Source organism: Diabrotica virgifera, chromosome 2 (genome assembly GCF_917563875.1).
Source record: "Diabrotica virgifera virgifera chromosome 2, PGI_DIABVI_V3a".
NCBI lineage: Eukaryota > Metazoa > Arthropoda > Insecta > Coleoptera > Chrysomelidae > Diabrotica > Diabrotica virgifera.
Window position 1 is genome coordinate 43,900,473 of NC_065444.1, and position 20,927 is coordinate 43,921,399.

At 35.7% G+C, this 20,927-nt stretch overlaps 1 protein-coding gene across 5 annotated transcripts in view; it reads right to left on the minus strand.

The window, feature by feature from the left end:
• LOC114336036 (uncharacterized) overlaps positions 1-20,927 on the minus strand; it is a 1,032,611-nt gene that overhangs the window by 90,058 nt on the left and 921,626 nt on the right. Inside the window, exon 7 of one of the 5 annotated variants that reach the window (XM_050642551.1) lies at positions 3,012-3,137. The exons of the other annotated variants lie outside the window; for them this stretch is intronic. Within the exon in view, the coding sequence (XP_050498508.1) occupies positions 3,012-3,137 (126 nt within the window). The remainder of the gene's footprint in view (positions 1-3,011; positions 3,138-20,927) is intronic. 5 annotated transcript variants of the gene reach the window in all.

Here is a 20,927-nt window from a genome sequence, read left to right on the forward strand (position 1 = left end):
GTTAGATGTGTATTACTGTGCATATATATTTCTTGTTGTTTTAATTATAACGGACTTTATCTATAAGTATACCGTATTTTATTAATTTTTAGAATGCTCTCCGGCTAACCCGGATTTTCGATAACCCGGATCGGCCGCGGTCCCGATTAATCCGAGTTATCGAGGTTCCACTGTACTCTTAATAATAAGTATTTTACATTGCACAATTATACATACTGTGATATAATTTTTATGGGGAAAATTCAGAAAATTAATTTATGCCAAAGATCACGAGATCATAGATTTTAATCGCCCTGTATATGGCAAAAAAAATGTAAATAGTATTAGTTAGTCATAAGCAGTGTTTCGTTGGAAGTGAAAATCGTTCAGTATTAGTGTTTCTATGAACGGACTTGTACAATTTATACGGTCGGATTGGAAAGTACATTTATTCGCTTTGAAGTAAACAATAGGACATTTATCAATGCTTCTTGGAAGGAAAGACGGTAAACACCATTGTTGTTGAAATTGCTCCTGAAAATAATCCCCTGCAAAGCAACCGCCCGACTCATAAATACTATGCTGAGCAGTAGAAACTTTCGTGTAACCATGGGAACTACAGTGAGTAAACAGAGAACGCTTAACAACGGCCTCACCCAGGGCTCCGTACTTGCACCGCTGCTATTTAGTATGTATATAGCTGATATGCCCCCTACCAGATCTAAAAAATTTGGATATGCAGACGACTGGGCACTTGCAACTCAAAACTGCTTAATACAAAACTCCGAGGCAATCCTAACGGAAGATCTGGAACGCCTGGTTAAGTACTTTAAACAATGGAGACTTAAACCTAACCCCAAAAAAACCGAGGTTAGCTGTTTTCACCTAAACAACAATATGGCCCACACAAAACTTGAAGTGTACATTGATAACCAACTGCTCACGCACAACTATAATCCCAAGTACCTCGGCGTCACCCTGGACAGAACACTCTCCTTTAAGAAACATCTTGAGAGCACCGCAGCAAAGCTGAGAACCCGTAACAACATCATACAGAAGCTTTGCGGGACTACATGGGGCTCAACAGCAAGTACACTTCGGTGTTCAGCCCTTGGACTCGTATACTCCGCAGCTGAATACTGCTCCCCTGTTTGGCTGAACAGCGTTCACACAAAAATTATAGATACTCAGCTCAATGTCGCCATGCGTCTCATATCTGGAACGATCAAGTCTACACCTGTGGAGTGGCTTCCACTACTGAGCCACATACCTCCACCTAACCTTCGTAGTCAGCATGCTCTGCTTAGAGAATTCCAAAAGCTGCTTAACAACCCGCAGTTACCTATACACACATATGTCGCCGACGCTAACTCACATCGATTGCGCTCCAGAAAACCTCCGACTAGAGATGCAATAAACTTGAGTTCCAACAATTTCCAAATGAACTCCCAGTGGAAGAACATGCAGAGCGACAGACCGAACCTAATAATGAGAAACACACCATGCATCACAGAAACTCCACCAGGTTTTGACCTCCCCCGAAAAATCATGGTCAACTCTTAACAGGATAAGAACGGGTCATGGAGTCTGCGCAGATTCCCTTTATAAATGTAAAATGAGAACCTCTGCTGAGTGCGACTGCGGCGCCGAGAAACAGACCATCCAGCATATGATTGCCGAATGCCCTCGAAGAAAGTATGATGGAGATCCTCTGGACTCCGCCTCTGCAACACCAGCGTCGATTGAATATATTAATACATTAGATGTTAGACTATAACATATGTGTGATAATGTTGTGTATCAAATTGCCATACGCTAAATAAATAAAAATGTTGAAATTTAGAATATATCGAGTTGTTATAGCATCTAGAAACACAAAAGTAATTTTGGTGTCTAATGGAATTTGAAAAAATGGAAAAGTTGTATACAAAATTAATTTGATCTTAAGAAATGAAAGGCGGGATGTAATGTGTAGAGCGGATGTTTTGTGATTGGCGAGAGAGACGGATGGAAGGAGAATAGAGTGTTTGAGTCTGACTTGAAGAAGGAAAAAAGTTTCACTATGTAGTGAACATCTGGAGAGAGCAGTCCAGTTTTTGAAAAGTAAGAAGTCGGTGTAAAGTGGTGAAGTTGGCGGCCGTGTAAGCAGAATCGTGTTGAAACGAAATCGTTGATCGAGTTGAGAACTTAAATCTGCTTGTGTCCGAAGAGATTCCTGTTTCTGTCTGGAACGAGTAGCCGGTTGGTATCAATTTGCACAAGATATCGAGCAGAGAGAAAACTGAGGAGATATTTCGAGCTAGTGCTGTTGTTGTTTGTGAAGCAGTTTGGACGAGAAGGATCCTAGGAGCAGGAGAATCAAGGACTACACAATCCACGAGAAGAAGTAAAGAAGAGAAAGATAGGTTAGTCAGATTATTTGTGAAACGGAGAAAGTTGTTTTATATCACATACCATATTTGTTTATTTTTTGTTGAACAGTTCTACAGCACCATTTAGTCATTCATAAATTCAAAGACGAAATAAGTAGTCTATTCAAAAGGTGAAAAGTAAATTTTGTTTTTTTTTATACAATAGTAAGAACAGTATAACGAATTATTTAAATGAAAAGTTTGTAAAAAAAGGACATAGCAGAATTAAAGACTAATTTATTAGATAAGAAATAGCTGCAACAAAATTGAGCTTTAGCATACCTTTAAATCATATTTATGGTATATTGGATAAATAAATAATATTTATAGAATTTGTATGACATTCAGTATATTTATTTTCCCTGTTTTGTCCTGGATGAAGTAAGCAACTAGAGATACTAGAAGCCACGAATCAAAGGTAATACATTAAAATAAAGTAGCCCTGAGGATAAATTTTATTGAAAAGTTTGATTTAATTTTGGATTTATTTTCCATAAGTAATAATTAAAATAACTAATTAATTAATCAAAATAAGAAATGCTGATCAATCTCATAACAGAGAGAAAATACACAGCATATCAATACATATTTATTTAAAATGTATATTATATGATTACTTACAATATCTTCTCTCAAAAATTCTTCGATGGATGCAGTCACTCCCTTTTCATCTCCTGTCCAAAAAATGTATTTGGCCACATCCATCGGCGAATATCGGACGCCAGTAGCTGTCTCACCCTTATCAACCTGAAAAACAAGACAAAAAGAATTGGGTAAACAAGTAAATAAGTAATTTTCATTTTAAATTTTTAATATCACTCTTGGTATAAACAGGTCAGCAGTTTAATTATTCGAAGTTAATGAAAAGTTTGAGACATATTCCCTTTTGAATAAAACATTTTTTCCAAATAAAAATTTCAAAAAATTTGCACATATGAAATAAGTCGGACCCTAGAATTCATTGGTGCCATAACCCTTCTTTTTTTAGTGGCTATTCGTTTCGAATATTGGCGATCATTCTGGCTATAATTATTTTATTAACTGATGCTTTAAATAGATTAGTTGTTTTTGTGGAGAACTATTTTCTCAGGTTCTTTAACCATGATATTCTTCTTCTCCCAATTCCTCGCTTTCCGAATACCTTACCTTGAGAGATTACCTTCAGTAATCTGTATTTAGTGCCGTTTCTCTTTATGTCTCCGAGATATTCTAACTTTCTGCTTTTAATGATATACATCACCTCTCTTTCTTTGCCCACTCTTCGTAATACGGTCTCGTTGGTTATCTTGGCCGTCCATGATATCCTTAGGATTTGCCTGTATAGCCACATCTCGAAGGCTTCAAGTTTTTTCTCCATTGCTTCAGTGAGTGTCTAGGATTCAACTCCGTAATACAATATTGAGAAGATATAACATCGTAGGAGCCTTATTTTTATCTGCAGATTAAGGTTGTGGCTTTTAAAGAGTTTGGCCATGTTATTGAATGCACTCCTAGCCTTCCCTATTCTATATTTTATTTCTTATGAGTGATCGCCTTGTTCCAAGATAGTTATACTATTTTACTCGGTCCACTGGTGTATTATTGATAAGTAGTTGAGCGTCTCTAATTTAATTTTTGCTGATGATCATAAATATAGTTTTTGATATATTTACTTGAAGTCCAAATCTTTCACTTACTTTATTTACTTTGTTTATTAGTTGCCCTAAACTGTTCAAACTGTCTGCAAAAATAACGGTGTCGTCTGCATAGCGGATGTTGTTTAGGCGTTCTTCATTTAGAAGTATTCCATGTTCGCAATTTTCCAAGGCTTCACTAAATATTTCCTCTGAATATAGGTTAAATAATATAGGTGAAAGTATACAACCTTGTCTAATGCCTCGTAGAATCTGGTTCGCTTCCGTTGGTTCACCTCCAAGATGTGAGCGGCCGTGGAGTAACGGCATAAACGCTGGCCTCATACGCCAGTAGACGTGGGTTCGAGCCCTGCCAAAGACAAACCATTTTCATTTCCAATAATGACACGAGCCGTCTCACCGTGCCTCGGAGAGCACGTAAAGCCGTCGGTCCCCCTGGGCTAGTGTACATCGGCACTAGTTACTTAAAACAGGGTTAAAGATGTAAATGGCGCCGGAACTATCCGAAAGGATTTCCTCGGCAAAAATGCCATACGATATTATTATTATTACCTCCAAGATTCGTTCTTATTGTGGCTGATTGGTTCCAGTATAAATTTTTTATTATACGTCGGTCTTTATCATCCATTTGGGCATTTGTTAGAACATCCATCATTTTTCGGTGTTGAACTGTATCAAATGCTTTTTGGTAGTCCAAAAAGCAGGTGTAAATATCGCAAGTCATATCTCTGCATCTTTGAAATAAAACCTGTAGACTAAACAGTGCATCTCTTGTACCTACGCCTTTCATGAATCCAAACTATGTGTCTTGTATCCTCTCTTCGCATAGCTTGTATATTCTACGATGTATAATTTTAAGAAAAAGTTTTAATTTATGGCTCATTAGACTTATTAGCCTATATTCTCCGCACTATTTTGCTCCCTGTTTATTTGGTAAGGTAATAAATTCTGAAACTAGCCAAACTTTTGGGATATTGCCTGTGTCATAGATATTTTTGAAGATTTTACATAGTATTCGTAAAGATTCATTATCAAGAGATTCCGATTGTACTCTGTCTGGTCCTGGAGCTCTCCCTTCCTTTAGTGATATTATGGCTGTTGTTATTTCTGCCTCTAGTATAGGCGGTCTTGTTTCCGTAGGTATCGGGGAATAGTTCTCTCTCTCATCAAAAAATAAATTTTGAATGTAATTTTCCAGGTATTATTGATACTCTCTTTGTCTACAATTATCTCTCCATTGTCATTATAATCATCTGCCATAACCCAGAAATCGCAAACTTTTCACAAGAGCAAGAACAAGATGTTATGTGAACTTTTTATTTTTTTCTCTGCCACCTCCTTATCTAAGATAACCAAATTCTGTACTTATGTTGATTATGTGTGTAGTTATCTAATCATCATCCAGCCTCAAAAGTCCACTGCTGAACGTAGGCCTCCTCCCCTCGTTTCCAACCCCATCTATCCTGTGCCGCCCTCATCCAGTTTTTATTTACCTTTCTTAAGTCGTCAGTCCATCTTGTAGGCGGTCGACCGACGCTTCTCTTGTCTTCTCTTGGCCTCCATTCCAATAACCTCTTCGTCCATCGCCCATCTGTCATTCTGGCTACGTGTCCTGCCCATCTACACTTCAACCTGGCTATCCTCTCGATGACGTCAGTCACCTTTGTTCTTCTCCTGATTTCTTCGTTTCTGATTTTGTCTCGCAGAGTTATTCCTAACATTGACCGCTCCATTCTTCTCTGCGTGACTCTTAGTTTGGTAGCCGAGGCTTTAGTTAAGGTAAGTGTTTCTGATCCGTACGTCAAGACTGGGAGGACGCACTGATCGAATACCTTTCTCTTTAGACATGTGGGTAACTCACTTTTAAAAGTTTCTCTCAGTTTTCCAAATGCTGCCCACCCAAGACCGATTCTTCTCTTCAGCTCATGAGTCTGGTTATCCCTGCCAATCGTAATTTCATGTCCCAGGTATTTATATCTATCTACGAGTTCTATTTCCTTCCCACCAATACTGATGTTCTGGTTGGGTACCAAATTTGTCATTATTTTTGTTTTTGAGATGTTTATATTTAAACCAACATTTTCTGTAGCTACAACGACTTCTTGTACCATCTCTCTTGCCATACCTAGATCCTCAGCTACTATGACTATATCATCGGCGAAACGTAAGTTGTTTAGGTATTCTCCATCTATTTTTATTCCCTTTGTCATCCAATCCAAACTCTTGAAAGCATGTTCTAAGACCGTATTAAAAAGTTTAGGTGACATTGGGTCTCCTTGTCTAACCCCCCGTTCTATTTTTATGCGATTACTGTTAGTATGTAATTTGACAGTGGTTGTTGCCTGTAAGTATATTTTGTGTAATAATTTTGTATACCTATAATCTAGCCTGCATTTTTTAAGCGCCTGTAATATTTTGCTAAGTTCAACTGTATCAAAGGCTTTATGAAAATCGATAAAAACTAGAACTAGGGGTTTATTGTATTCCACTACTTTCTCTATCAGGGTTTTTATACTTTGTAGATGGTCATTTGTTCCGTAATTTTTTCGGAATCCTGCCTGTTCTCTTGGTTGATAAGTCTCTAACTTTCTTTCCATTCTCTTAACTATTATTCGCGTAAATAACTTATATAACTGGCTGAGGAGGCTAATCGGTCTGTAATTCTCTAAATTGGCTTTGTCTCCTGCTTTGTGTAATAGAATCATAGTATCGTTGTTCCAGTCTGTTGGAATATTGGCGTTGTGAAGGCAGATATTGAAAAGTTGTTTAATTTTTTCAAGTAGTATATTTCCTCCAATTTTTAGTGCTTCTGATACTATTCCATCTTCACCTGGGGTTCGATTATTTTTCATTTTCTTCAGAGCCTCTTTGATTTCTGATTTTGTTATATCGGGCATTAAATCCGATCCTTGATTTAATACCCCAGTTTTTACTGTAATTGGAGGTTGCGCATTGTCATCTCTTTTTCTTGATTTGTATAACTCTGTGTAGAACTCTTCGACTATTGTTAATATTTCATCTCTGTTTGTAGTTTCTTTTCCAGTTCTGTTTCTTAGTTTGTTGATTTCTATTTTTCCTTTTTGTACGCTTACGTTCTTCAAAACTTTCATGTTCTTATTTTGCTCTATTGCTTGTTTTGTTTTTTCTACATTGTAGTTTCTTATGTCTTTTCTTATTGACTTTGTGATAGTCTTATTTATTTAATTTAGCGCTTCTTTGCTGGAACTTGTATCTCCTTTCATCTGTCGTCTTAGTTCTATAAGGGTTTTAGTAGGTTGACTTAGTTTTTCATCTTTTTGGTTTGTTGGACAGTATTTAGTTTGAGCCTGTTGTATTGTGGTGATTATTTGCTTGTTCAGTATATTAATGTCTGTTGTTGTTGTATCTTATTTAACCTATATTCAGAGGAAATATTTAGTGAAGCCTTGTAAAATTGCGAACATGGAAAACTTCTAAATGGAGAACGCCTACACAACATCCGCTATGCAGACGACACCGTTATTTTTGCGGACAGTTTAAACAGTTTACAGCAACTAATAAACAAATTAAATGAAGTAAGTGACGGCCGGCGTAGCTAAGCGGTAGTGTGCTTGGCTCGCATGCCGGTGGTCCGGAGTTTAAATCCTACCGCCGGCAAGAACAACTAGACATTTTTAAAATGTTTATAGGTCCCAGGTCGACTCAGCCTGAATAAAATGAGTACCTTGGGTAAAACCAGGGGTGATAATAGGCGGTTGAAGCGTAGCACTGGCCCTGTGACCTTCCTTTTATACCGTAGGCCCTAGATATAGCAGACTACCCTGCTATACTCCCAAAGCCACGTGAGCGGTACAAAACAGGAGACTTTTATTAAATGAAGTAAGTGAAAGATTTGGTCTACAACTAAACACATCCAAAACTAAATTTACGGTCATCAGCAAAAATAAAATTAGAGACGTCCAACTGCTTATGCCCAACTGCTTATTTATAATACACCAGTGGACCGAGTAAAACAGTTTACCTATCTTGGAAGTTGGAACAATAGTTAACGAACAATGGGATCACTCACAAGACGTAAAATGTAGAATAGGGAAGGCTAGGAGTGCATTCAACAACATGACCAAACTCTTTAAAAGCCCAAACAGAACCTTAATCTGGAGATAAAAATCCAGAGGAACCTAAATCTGGAGAAAAAGAATCCTAAGGATATCATGGACGGACAAGATAACCAACGGGACGCTATTACGAAGAATGATGAAAGAAAGATAGGTGATGTATACGATTAAAAGCAGAAAGTTAAAAAATCTCGGACACATAATGAAAAACGGCACTAAATACAGATTACTGAAGGTAATCCTTCAAGGCAAAATATTCGGAATTTCTTTGCTAAAATCTCAATAATTGGTGGCATGTCTGTGAACTGGTTAGTGCTCTTTTTATATACAGGGTGTCCAGAAAATATCCTGTTAAACGAATCCGGAGCTTCCTCAGATAAGTTTAAGACAATTTAACTCAATTCTCACCTAGTTCGAAAATGCTTCCTAATGGAGCTAGAGCTGTTTGAAGATGGCGCATTGTAATTAGGTTTTTTTTAATAACCTCCAGAACGCTTATGTTTAGAATAACGAAAACTGGTACGCCTATTTATCTGCCAAAGATAAACTCATTCCATCAATTACCAAGCCCTAGCTCCCTTAGGAAGCATTTTAGGACTAGATGAATTGGGTTAAATTATTTTAAAAGTATCTGAGTATCCTCCTATCTTCGTTTGTCAGGAGATTTTCTGGACACCGTGTATATTTATTTTACTAATATTTTACGTTATTTTTGCTGCCACTGGTGCAGGTTAAGTATAGAAAAATCCATCGTATGTGAACATATCTTACAATTTAACTCTACATTAATCATAAATTGACTCACCAAAATTCATATGCTTTCAATCATAAGTTATGCACTTTATACAATGAACTACAAATTAATTTTATTGAAACAATTTATGACACAGGTAGGTATTTGGCAATATCGCATTGTGCCATTGTTAACATAATATTTTTAATTAATTTTATTTACATTTTCATCCATTGTCTATCAATATAGGGAAGTCAGTAGAGATTTTGACTTCGGAAAAAATCAAACAAGCTAGAACTTTTTGTAATTTGATTATAGGTCTGGATCCCGCGTATGAAAAAAAAGTTGATTAATAGCAAGCTGAAAATTTGTTAATAGCTTAAGGGTGTCTAGTCGGATAAACTTTGATATATGGGAACACTGGAACAGGGGCAGTTTTAATTGTGGAACAGGTTAAAAATTTGGAACGGTCAGACCACGAAAACGGCACATTTATTTTGTCCGACAGAATAGACTTAAAATCTCCGAACAGAGATTAAACTCTCATGCAAAAATCAGAATGCTATTTATCACCTGTCATAATTCCTGTCATTTGACATATTCCACATGTTCCACTCATTAAAACGCCCATTTGGTGATAAATAGCAGTCTGATTTTTGCATGAGAGTTTAATCTCTGTTCGGAGAGTTTAAGTCTGTTCTGTCGGACAAAATACATGTGCCGTTTTCGTGGTCTGACCGTTCCAAATTTTTAACCTGTTCCACAATTAAAACTTCCCCTGTTCCAGCGTTCCCATATATCAAAGTTTGTCCGACCAGACACCCTTAAGCTATTAACAAATTTTCAACTTGCTATTAATCAACTTTTTTTTCATACGCGGGATCCAGACCTATTAGGAAATGTTTAATAAAGAACACATGAAAAAGTTCTACACCAGAAGTGAGTGCTTCATTTTTTATTAAACAGATGAACTGCGAAATTAGTTGTTTTTTTGAGAACAACTCCGAAAATAGCTAGTAAAATCACTTGCCATCATATAGTCAACATGTGAACAAGTCAATTTTGGGCTTAAATAGTACCTGGAGCATAATACATGGGATATTTTGTACATCCATGTTTAAGTTCACATATTTTATCTATGTTTCGATCGATTTTAAAGGGTTTTTAGCCATATATTTTTGTATTTTGGTCGTTAGCATGTTAGAATTACGTAAACACTGATGATGATCGGTCATCCAATCGAAAACTACTTCTGTGATGTAGCACTTTTTAGGGATTTTAACAAATACACCTTTCTGGCTTATTTCCCATTGAAAATAATTGATAACAAAAAAAGTTTTAGAAAAATATAAGCTTGTTTGAATCATTCCGAAACAATGCATGTTTTCGTTCTATATTGACTCCCCTAATAGTAGGTACTAACATAAAATATATTAAACTTATGGACCAGGACCGAAACCTTTAAAATTGGTAAAAAGTTAAATAGTTATTTGCCTAACTAGTGCGGAAAGTGATACCTTCACGCACGAGACTGCCGTTGACCCGAACGACGCGACAGCGGAGTTCGGGCAAGCAGTCGAGTGCGGGGAAGACACTTTCCGCATGAGTTAGGAAAAAAATATTAAAATATTAACATGAATTAAAGGTAAAATAATATACTAGCGATTTGAAGTCGGGAAGCTTAAGGTGTTGAGTTTTTAAGAATGAAAAACGCTTTATCATCATGTCTGTGAAAATTACAAATCCCATGTAAAAAAGTAAAATGGCAAAGTTGTAGAGATAATATTATAAGGATATTGAATCGAGTTTATGGTTTTTATTTTTATCTGAAATGCCTGCCGATTGGCTTACTTGGGTACCGTTTGGTTAGGTTATGGAAGGGGGGAGGTATGCTAACTAAATGATAACATAACTAAAAAAGGATATCAAAAAAGGAGAAAAACAACTTAAAATGCAATACTAAGCTCTCAAGATGATGATGATTTAATTTCCCCAAAAAAGACAAAATGCATAGTTATATTTGTGGTACACTGGTGGTACATATAATATCATTATTTGCGGTGGTACACAAAACACAAAAACAGCCAAAATCGGCTCCACTATTAGAGTTAATTAGATTACCTAGCTACATAAGTATTTCAGTTAGGTGGTACCAAAAATAATAAAAGGAATTTTGTGGTACATGTCTTAAAAAGATTGAGAACCACTGCATTGGAGCTAAAGGACCAGATTAAAAACAAGTGATGGAGTTTAAATATCTGGGCATCACAGTATCCAGCTACGAAAAGCTCGAAACAGAAGTGGAAGATCAAGTGGATAGAGCAAACAGAGAAAGAAATGAAGGGCAGAATTTGTAAAACAGTCATCAGACCAATAGTGAAGGGCAAAAAGAATGTTAGAGGCAGCAGAGATGAAATCCCTTAGAAAAAGCGATGAGGCAGAGCGTATAGATATACGAAGGAGATGCAAAGTGGACAACATTAATAACTGAGTGAAAAACAGAAGAGTAGAATGGAACGGCCACATACGCCGAAGAAAAAAAAATAAAGTAGTAATGACGGCAAGAGACGGTTCCCCAATAGGAAGACGATCAGTGGGAAGACCACTAAAACGATGGAACGTTAACTTATTGGAGACACATTGAAAAAAAAAACAGACAGAGTCATATCTACACAAAAAGAAGAAGTAGGTGTTATCATCACTAGATTGACTGTCACTGTCAGAACAATCTGACCAAAACCAAGCTTCTCCACCATCTGAGTCGTTGTTCTTTGACATGGCTATGTTCATAATAATGTTTAAAAGTTACAACCACGAGAGACAATAACAAAAAATGACCTTACCCGTTTATTTCTGAATTTTTATAATCACCTACAGTGTATTGAAATGCTGCAACAACACGTACACCATATTACACAAAATGAACTTCTATATTACTTAATATTTCAGTACATTAAAATGTTGATATAATGGTACATTTAAAATAATGCGATAACCCATGCGAATATGTGGCACGCGCACTGCAAATCACCTAAATTTCTATACTACAGGTATGTTCGTCATGTACTGTATTACCACTGATATGTTTCCTTTTCCTTAATTTTGTTCAAAAGGATATTCGGAATTCATTTTTAATTAAAAAAGTAGTAAATTTTTGACCAACACAGGACACTTAATCATTCGTAGGTATACGGTCTGTCACCTTTGATGTAACGTCAACCTAATAGTCCAGGAAGTGACCGTTTTGGAGTGTTATTTTCAGCGTCACAACGTCACGGAAATGCTTGAAAACTTGGATTTAGATTCTACTTACCCTCCCCTTCAAAGTTGGACTATTCTACTTCAAAGTGGATTCCCGTTGGTTGATTTTGCATGGGGGTGAAAGTGACGCCTTATCGGGATAAAAAAATATACGTTTAAAATAAGTCCGGAAATGGATAAATCCACTTAGTCTAAGCAACTTTCTCTATATTTCGAAAAACCGCTTGAAAGCGGGGTGTTTTTTTAACAATAAACGTTTTCACTCACAAACAACTCAAAAAGTATTAACTTAGTCAAAAAACTCTATAGCACAAAAGTTGCTTAAAATTAATCAATTTATCCATTTTCCATGCTTCACTCCTTATTTTAAACATGTTTTTTCATCCCCAAGAAGGGGAGACTTTCACCCCTAAAGTAAAAGCAGCCAAAGGCATAAGTACAACTTTGAAGGGGAGGCTAAATACAACTTAAATCCAAAGGGCATAGTCGGGTAAGATGATGAAAAGTGCCCCCAACTCGATTCGAATTCCATATAGGTCACCGTTTAGCATATATAGTGAAACTAACTTTCTGAAATTTTTAGCCCCCTAGGTGGTGATGTGACCCACCTAGAGCCTAATTAGGCTTTTTATGTTTTTATTTTTTATCTCAGCCGCATCGGGAACTAGCGAAAAACTTTAGATAAAAAATTTGTAAGATTTAAAAAGTTCTGTGCGAAATTTTTTTTTTATTTTTGGCGGGAAATTTAAATCGTTTTCACGAAAAAAATATATACGTGTATTTTTGCATAATATTTCACCCTGAATTTTTTCAAATTTTTAGAATTGGTGAAACGCACCTTCAAAAATAAAAAACCGCATTTTTTCGGTTTTTTTTTTCGTTTTTTGATACAATTTTATGCATATTTTTCAAAAAAGGTAACACCGTCACTGGAGCAGGTAAAAAATTTAAAAAGAATTGGGGTTTACTTAATAAAAATTTTTTGTAACACCATCCATTTTCAACATACAGGGCGTTGAAGAAAACAAAATTTTACACATTTTTTACGATTTTGCCGAAACTACTGGCAACATTGTAATAAAACTTGGCGGGTTTTAAGAGGTAGTTATTGTGCATGTTTTGACATACAATTAAGGATTTGATATTCATCATTGGCGCGCTTAGGGGTAATGGCCTGAAATTTTCAAAGAAAAAAGATAGTAGGCTACTGACATATTTCAAATTAACAATAATTTTTAAATTCCTCATTCAATGTGCAATAAAAAAACTATCTGATCATTTTTTCATACGAGGCGCCGTTTTGCTGCAAAAAATAAAATTTCTAACGCTTCCAAAGTATTCGAATTAGTTTTTATAATAAACGTACGAGTTTACGTATGTAGATGTAGAAACTACTAACAAGAATAAAAAACCGCTAAACGCCGTAAAAATGAGTGGCGCATAAAATATTCCAGCTACAAAAGATCTGATATGAATATTACGTGGCGCGAAAATGGATTTTCATTTGATGCAAAACAAAATTCTAGTTTTATTTTAAAATATTTTTCCATAATATTTGCTAAATTTGAAGTAAACGCGCCACAAAAGAGTAACTTTGATACAGTTTGAATTTTGAAACTCTTTTGTGGCGCGTTTACTTCAAATTTAGCAAATATTATGGAAAAATATTTTAAAATAAAACTAGAATTTTGTTTTGCATCAAATGAAAATCCATTTTCGCGCCACGTAATATTCATATCAGATCTTTTGTAGCTGGAATATTTTATGCGCCACTCATTTTTACGGCGTTTAGCGGTTTTTTATTCTTGTATCAGGAGTTTTTCAAAGTTATTTATAAATTAAATGTATGAAGTTGAATACAATGTTCCTCTATTACACGTCAAGCTTTATAAATGGTCACCTTTGTTGCATTATCTCCCAAATGATCTAGTGTCCATCGAATGTACACTAGATTTTTTTTATTCGAAATAGATTGAAAAAAAAATATTGAGATGGCCGGTAAATGAAGTCGGACTGCCCGTTGCCAGATCAAATTTAGCGTCGTAACCACTACAACTACATAAACCATTTCGGGAATAATCGTTAATTGGATTATACTTTTGTAGCTTAATAACTTCTAAACGGCTTAACCGATTTTGATTAGTAAACATGAGTTTGAAACGTATTGACCAGTAATATCTGATGGATCTAAAGTCAAGTATGATAACTGAAGCTATTACAGGAATTATTGAGCTTGAGAAACCGTTTTTCCCACAGGAAATAGATTTTATCATACTTATGAAGCCTATAACCTAAAAATTTCAAATTTTCCGGGATATGAGGTATACACCGTTAAATTCGTCTTGAGTCCTTCTACAAACGCTAAGTTATTGGCGCAATTCGTAGGTTGAAATGTTGAGTAATTGTCGAAAAACCAAAATTTTCAAAGTTTAGTTTTTCAGTTTTTCAGCTATACTGAGCCGTGTGTATGTCTGATCCTGACGGCTTAAACACCGTTTGAAAGCTTAAGTCAACACTATTAATTTGTTGTATTTGCGGTTCTCCTGGCTCTTCTTGATCCGAATATATATACCCCCAAAACATATGCCGTTTTGTACCTACTAAGTCCTATAGCTGGCTTATGGGTGGTCAAAAGTCACAAACTGCACCGGTTCTAAATCGGCCCTGACCCCCTCTTCAAACACAGAGGAAAAATATCAAATCGGTTTAACTTTCAAACACACATACATATATATCCACAAACATTTTCCCTTTTTTAAATAAAAATTAAGTCACATTTCTAAGCTCTATAACTTTTGAATGGTATAACCGATTTTCAAAATTAGACATGCGTTGGAAAGGTAATGATCAGTTTTATTAGAAGCCGCAAAGGTTGGATTTAAATTTTTAAAGTTTTTGGGAGTTGTGGGGACGAGAACGAAAAACAGACCCTAAATAGGAAGGGCCGTAAAATCTACACTCTTTGACCAAAATCGATGGTTGACATATAAATGGGTGACTTTTTTTTTGAACTTTAAGATGGGAGTTGGCCCAATTTTCAATTCAGTCAGATTTAGAAAATCGAAAATTTCGTGTATATATAGTGTTACGTGTAGGGGGTGTGGGTGTGCGCTACTGGCGAGAACTGCCGTTCTCTGGTAATGTTCAAAATTAGACATGCGTTGGAAAGGTAATGATCAGTACTGTTAGAAGCCGCAAAGGTCGGACTTAAATTTTCGAAGTTTTTGGGAGTTTTGGGGACCAGAACGAAAAACAGACCCTAAATAGGAAGGGCCGTAAAATCGACACCCTTGGACCAAAATGGATGGTTGACATATGAATAGGTGAGTCTTTTTCTGAACTTGAAGATGGGAGTTGGCACAATTTTCAATTCAGTCAGATTTAGAAAATTGAAAATTTCGTGTATATAATAGTGTCGCGTGTAGGGGGTGTATTTCTGCGCCACTGGCGAGAACTGCCGTTCTCTGGTAATTTTTTCGATATAAAACTAACAGCTTCGATAACCAATAAATCGAAAACTATTAATTTTATCAAAAAAGTGTATAATGAACATTTTTTGCTTATAATTAATATTTTTACCAGCATTTGCGGTCAAAATATAATAAAAAATTTCCACCCTCGAGATGAGGTGGCAACCACCCCATGGTAAAAGCGTCTTTCGGCATCATATAGATTTTGATCCTTGGACTATCCACTACTTGTTGTCAAATTTTCAAGCAAATCTATCCATTCTGTAAAAATTGCGAAGTGAAAAATTTCAGTTCCTGGACTAATTATACTTTTGGAGCTCTATAACTTCTGAACGGTTTACCTAATGTTAATCACTAAACATGAATTTGAAACGTATTGACAAGTAGTATCTGACGCATCCAAGATCGAGTATGATAACTGAACGTATTACAGGAATTATTGAGCTTGAAAAACCGTTTTTCCCATAAGAAATAGATTTGATTATACTTATGAAGCCTATAACTTAAAAATTCGAATTTTCCCAGATATGAGGTATACACCGTTAGACGCGTCCTGTGTTCTTCTATGAACGCTCAGTTATTGGCGCAATTCGTAGGTTGAAATTTTGAGTAATTGTCGAAAAGCCAAAATTTTCAAAGTTTAATTTTTCAGTTTTTTGGCTCTGGTGAGCAGTGTGTATGTCTCAGCTTGATCGATTAGGCGCCATTTGAAAGCTTAACTCAACCCTATTGATTTGGTGTATTTGCGGTTTTCCTGTCTTTCCTTGAACCTAAGATATATACGCCCAAAAAATATGCTATTTTGTATCTACCTAGTCCTCTAGCTGGCTTACGGGTAGTCAGAAGTCAAAAATTAGACCGGTTCTGAATCGGCCCTCACACCTTCTTGAAACACAGAAAAAAAAATTCAGATCGGTTTAACTTTTCCACACACATACATACATACATACATACATATCCACAAACATTTTCCATTTTTTAAATAAAAATTAAGTCATATTTCTGAGCTCGATAACTTTTGAATGGATTAACCGATTTTCAAAATTAAACATGCGTTGGAAAGGAAATGATCTGTGCTATCAGAAGCCGCAAAGATCGGGGCTTAAATTTTTGAAATTTTTGGGAGTTTTGGGGACGAGAACGAAAAACAGGCTTTAAATGGGAAGGGCCGTAAAATCCACACCCTTGGACCAAAATGGAGAGGTAACATATGGATGGACGAGTCTTTTCCTAAACTTTAAGATGGGATTTGGCCCAGTTTTCAATTCAGTCAGGTTTAGAAAATCGAAACTTTCGTGTATATATAGTGTCGCTTGTAGGGGTGTTGTGCGCCACTGGTGAGAACTGTCGTTCTCTGTGGATAGAAGTTCGAATACTTTGTAAGGGTTAAGATGTTTTATTTTTTGAATAAAAATGACGCGCCGTATGAAAAAATAGGAAGATAGATTTTTTGTCAAAAATTAAACGAGGAATTCAAAAAGGATTGTTAATTTGAAATATGTCAGTGGCGTACTATCTTTTTTCTTTAAAAAGTTCAGACTATTACCCGTATACGCGCCAATGATATATATAAAATTCTTAATTGTATCTCAAGAAATGCACAACAGCTACCTCTTAAAACTCGCCAAATTTTATTACAATGTTGCCAGTAGTTTCGGCAAAATCGTAAAAAATGTGTAAAATTTTGTTTTCTTCAACGCCCTGTATATTGGAAATGGATGGGATTACAAAAAATTTTTATTAAGCAAACCCCAATTATTTTTCATTTTTTTACCTATTCTAGTGACGGTATTACCTTTCTTGAAAATATGTATAAAATTGTATGTATATAACATATCAAAAAAATAAAAAAAAAACGAAAAAATGCGGTTTTTTATTTTTAAAGGTGCGTTTCACCAATTTTAAAAATTTGAAAAAATTCAGGGTGAAATATTATGCAAAAATACACGTTATATATTTTTTTCGTGAAAACGAATATCTTAGTTATTTTTTTATACTCATTTAAAATTTTAAAATCGTTCTAAAATTTAAATTTCCCGCCAAAAATAATAAAAAAAAAATTTCGGACAGAACTTTTTAAAGCTTACAACATTTTAATTTAAAGTTTTTCGCTAGTTCTCGATGCGGCTGAGATAAAAAATAAAGACTTAAAAAGCCTAATTAGGCTCTAGGTGGGTCACATCACCACCTAGGGGGCTAAAAATTTCAGAAAGTTAGTTTCACTAAATATGCTAAACGGTGACCTATGTGGAATTCGAATCGATTTGGGGGCACTTTTCATCGTCTTACCCGGCTAGGCCCTTTTCAGGTATTCGGTGGTGACACCGAAAATAACACTGTATCGCGGAACGTATTTCACGTTCATTTTCTTCATCATCAGCCCATATTCGTCCACTACTGAACATAGGCCTCCTCGAAAAACTTCCATTCAGATCCATCTTGTGCTACTGCAATCCAGTTGGTACAAATCCTCTTTATGTCGTCAGTCCATCTTGTGGGTGGTCTTCCCGGGTTTTGTATATTCGCTCTCGGTCTCCACTCCAAGATTTTTTTGGTCCGCTTATCATCTTTCATTCTAGCGACGTGTCCTGCCCACTTCCATTTAATTTTGGTTATGTGTTTTTTAATGTCTTCTACACCACTTCTTCCACGAATTTCTTCGTTTTTTACCCTAGCGTAGCGTAGCGTTTCCGAAATATAAAAACCTGTTTTAACAAAGAAGTGTATGATACGATACGCTCCGTATAGTATGAATGGTACATATTTAAAACCATAAAAACAATATTTTTCGGAAACGCTACGCTACGTGCCGAAAACGTATAATATGAATCGACCTTCTCAACGTTATGCCCAACAATGATCTTTCCATTCTACGTTGCGTCACTTGTAGTTTTCGTGAAGATGTCCCTGTTAGAGTAAGTGTCTCTGCGCCATATGTAAGAACAGGTGCAGTCGGAAAAATAAAATAATACCCATGAATGATCACATCAATCACATGCAATCACATATTTTGTATTTGATGTTCTTTTTCTATAAATAACAAACGAGAGAGATAGATTATTAATTATCTTAATATTATGTGATTGATGTGATCGTTCATGGGTATTCTTTCATTTTTCCGACTGTAAAACACATTGATTAAAGACTCTTCTTTTTAAGCTGATAAGTATATCATCTTTAAAAATATCACGCAGTCTTCCGTACGGTGCCCATCCCAGAATTATTCTTCTTAGCAGTTCAGCAGTTTGATTGTCTCTGCTAATTTTTACCATATGTCCCAGGTATATTGAGGCACTCAGAGCAACAGTGGCCTAAGCCACAAATTGAGTATTTTTAGATTAATATATCCATAAAAGCAGCAACATTAAATCTTCAGATTAACAACGGTCTACACAACCTACCTCTGTATTTGGCTAAATGACGCTACGTAAGTTTGTAGCGCCATCCCATAAGTTTAATGGAAATACGAATGCAAAGATTGCATTTATCTCAAAACTTTGTTTTTGTGGTTAGGTCACTGTTGCTCTGAGTGCCTCCTGTAGCTGTCAACAACTTCAATTTCGACATTTTCTACCTTTAAAGATGGCTCAGAACTAAATTCGTCAACATTTTTGTCTTTTGGTAATTAATATTTAGACATGCTTTACGTGCTGCATCACTGAGTTCAGTCAACATATCATTGGCAGTTTTTAGGTCATCTGAAATCAGAACAATATTATATGCGAATCGTAGATGACTAAGCATCTCACCATCGATATTTATTTCTTTATTTTCCCATCCCAGTGACTTCAAATGGACAACTTAGAAGACATAGTATCTCCCTGTTGAATACCTCTCCTGATATATATCCTATTGGTAGGACCGTGCAGATTTATAGTTGTTGCAGCATTTCTGTATATATTTTCTATAATATTGGTGTACCTATGATCAATTCGACACTCTTCCAATGCCTCTAGAAGTGCGGGTAGTTCGATAGTATCAAACGCTTTATGGAAGTCTATAAACGTTAGAACTCGAGGTCTATTGTATTCAATTGATTTTTCAATCAAGACTTTTATGCACTGGTAGTTGGTCATTTGTACCATAGTTGGGACGAAAATCAGCCTGTTCTCTTGGCTGATGCAGCTCAAATTTTGCTTCCAATCGATTGGTTGTTATTACGTTCATTGTTGTTTGTTTGTTTGGGTTTATATGACTGCGGTCACTAAATCCATTCGCCAATTTTACTATTTTTTATTTTATTAGTCATTTATTCGTATCTTATCCTAAAACTAATACTAATATAATAAACAATTCTACTAATAAATAATTATTTTTGTATTTTTTTTAATAATTTTTGATATATTTTTTTATTTATTTTTTTCTAATATTACGTTCATTTACTGGGCTGGAAAAACTACGTCAAATTTTTATATGGTCAACTCTGGTATATTTACGTAATCGATAAACGTGTCAGTTGGTTAATGAGTTTCTGATTGAACACGTTAAAACGCTCAAACTTTGTTCCAAAGTTATTTGTTTGATATCGGAATGGTACGAGTATCCTCTCGTCTGTAGCCTGTACGAACGTGGATTCATTAATATAGATTGTAAACGATAATGTCTTATTGATTTTGCAGTCCTAGCAGGGCCGGAGAAGATTATAATTGAATTTAAAATAGTGCCTGCAAGACCACGGATGTTTTACATTATCTTCTGTACACGACATGTTTCATGCATGTCAAGATTACCAAACCGATGTAAGCGTTACCTATTCGGTATTTTTTTCTGGATTTTCTACACTCTTAATAAGAAGGTACGACGAAAATAAGAAAGCCAATGAAAATATGTTTGGCACTGTTTGGAATGAACGTACTTGCTCAAAGATGTCGAGATATATCTGTAGACATATACTGTTGTTTTATTGACTTCCAAAAGGCATTTGATCGTGTTAAGCACTCTATATTGATCGAAGCTCTAAAAGACATTGGACTGGACGGCAGAGATGTTCGAATAATTGCAAATTTATATTGGAATCAAACAACACCAGTTTTAGTAGATGGTGTGGAATCACAGGCTCTTAATATTAAAAGAGGAGTACGGCAGGGATGCCTATTTTCACCCCTGATTTTCAACGTTTACTCCGAAAGAATTTTCAGAAAAGCACTTTCTGAAAAACAAGAAGGAATACTTGTGAACGGTGAAGTCATCAATAATTTGCGATATGCGGACGATACAGTAGTCCTAGCTTCTAGTCAAGAAGATCTGCAAGCACTACTTGATAGTGTCGTTGAGAGTTGTAGGGAGGCAGGTCTGGATCTGAACATACGGAAAACCAAAATACTCGTAATAAGTAAACATCATAT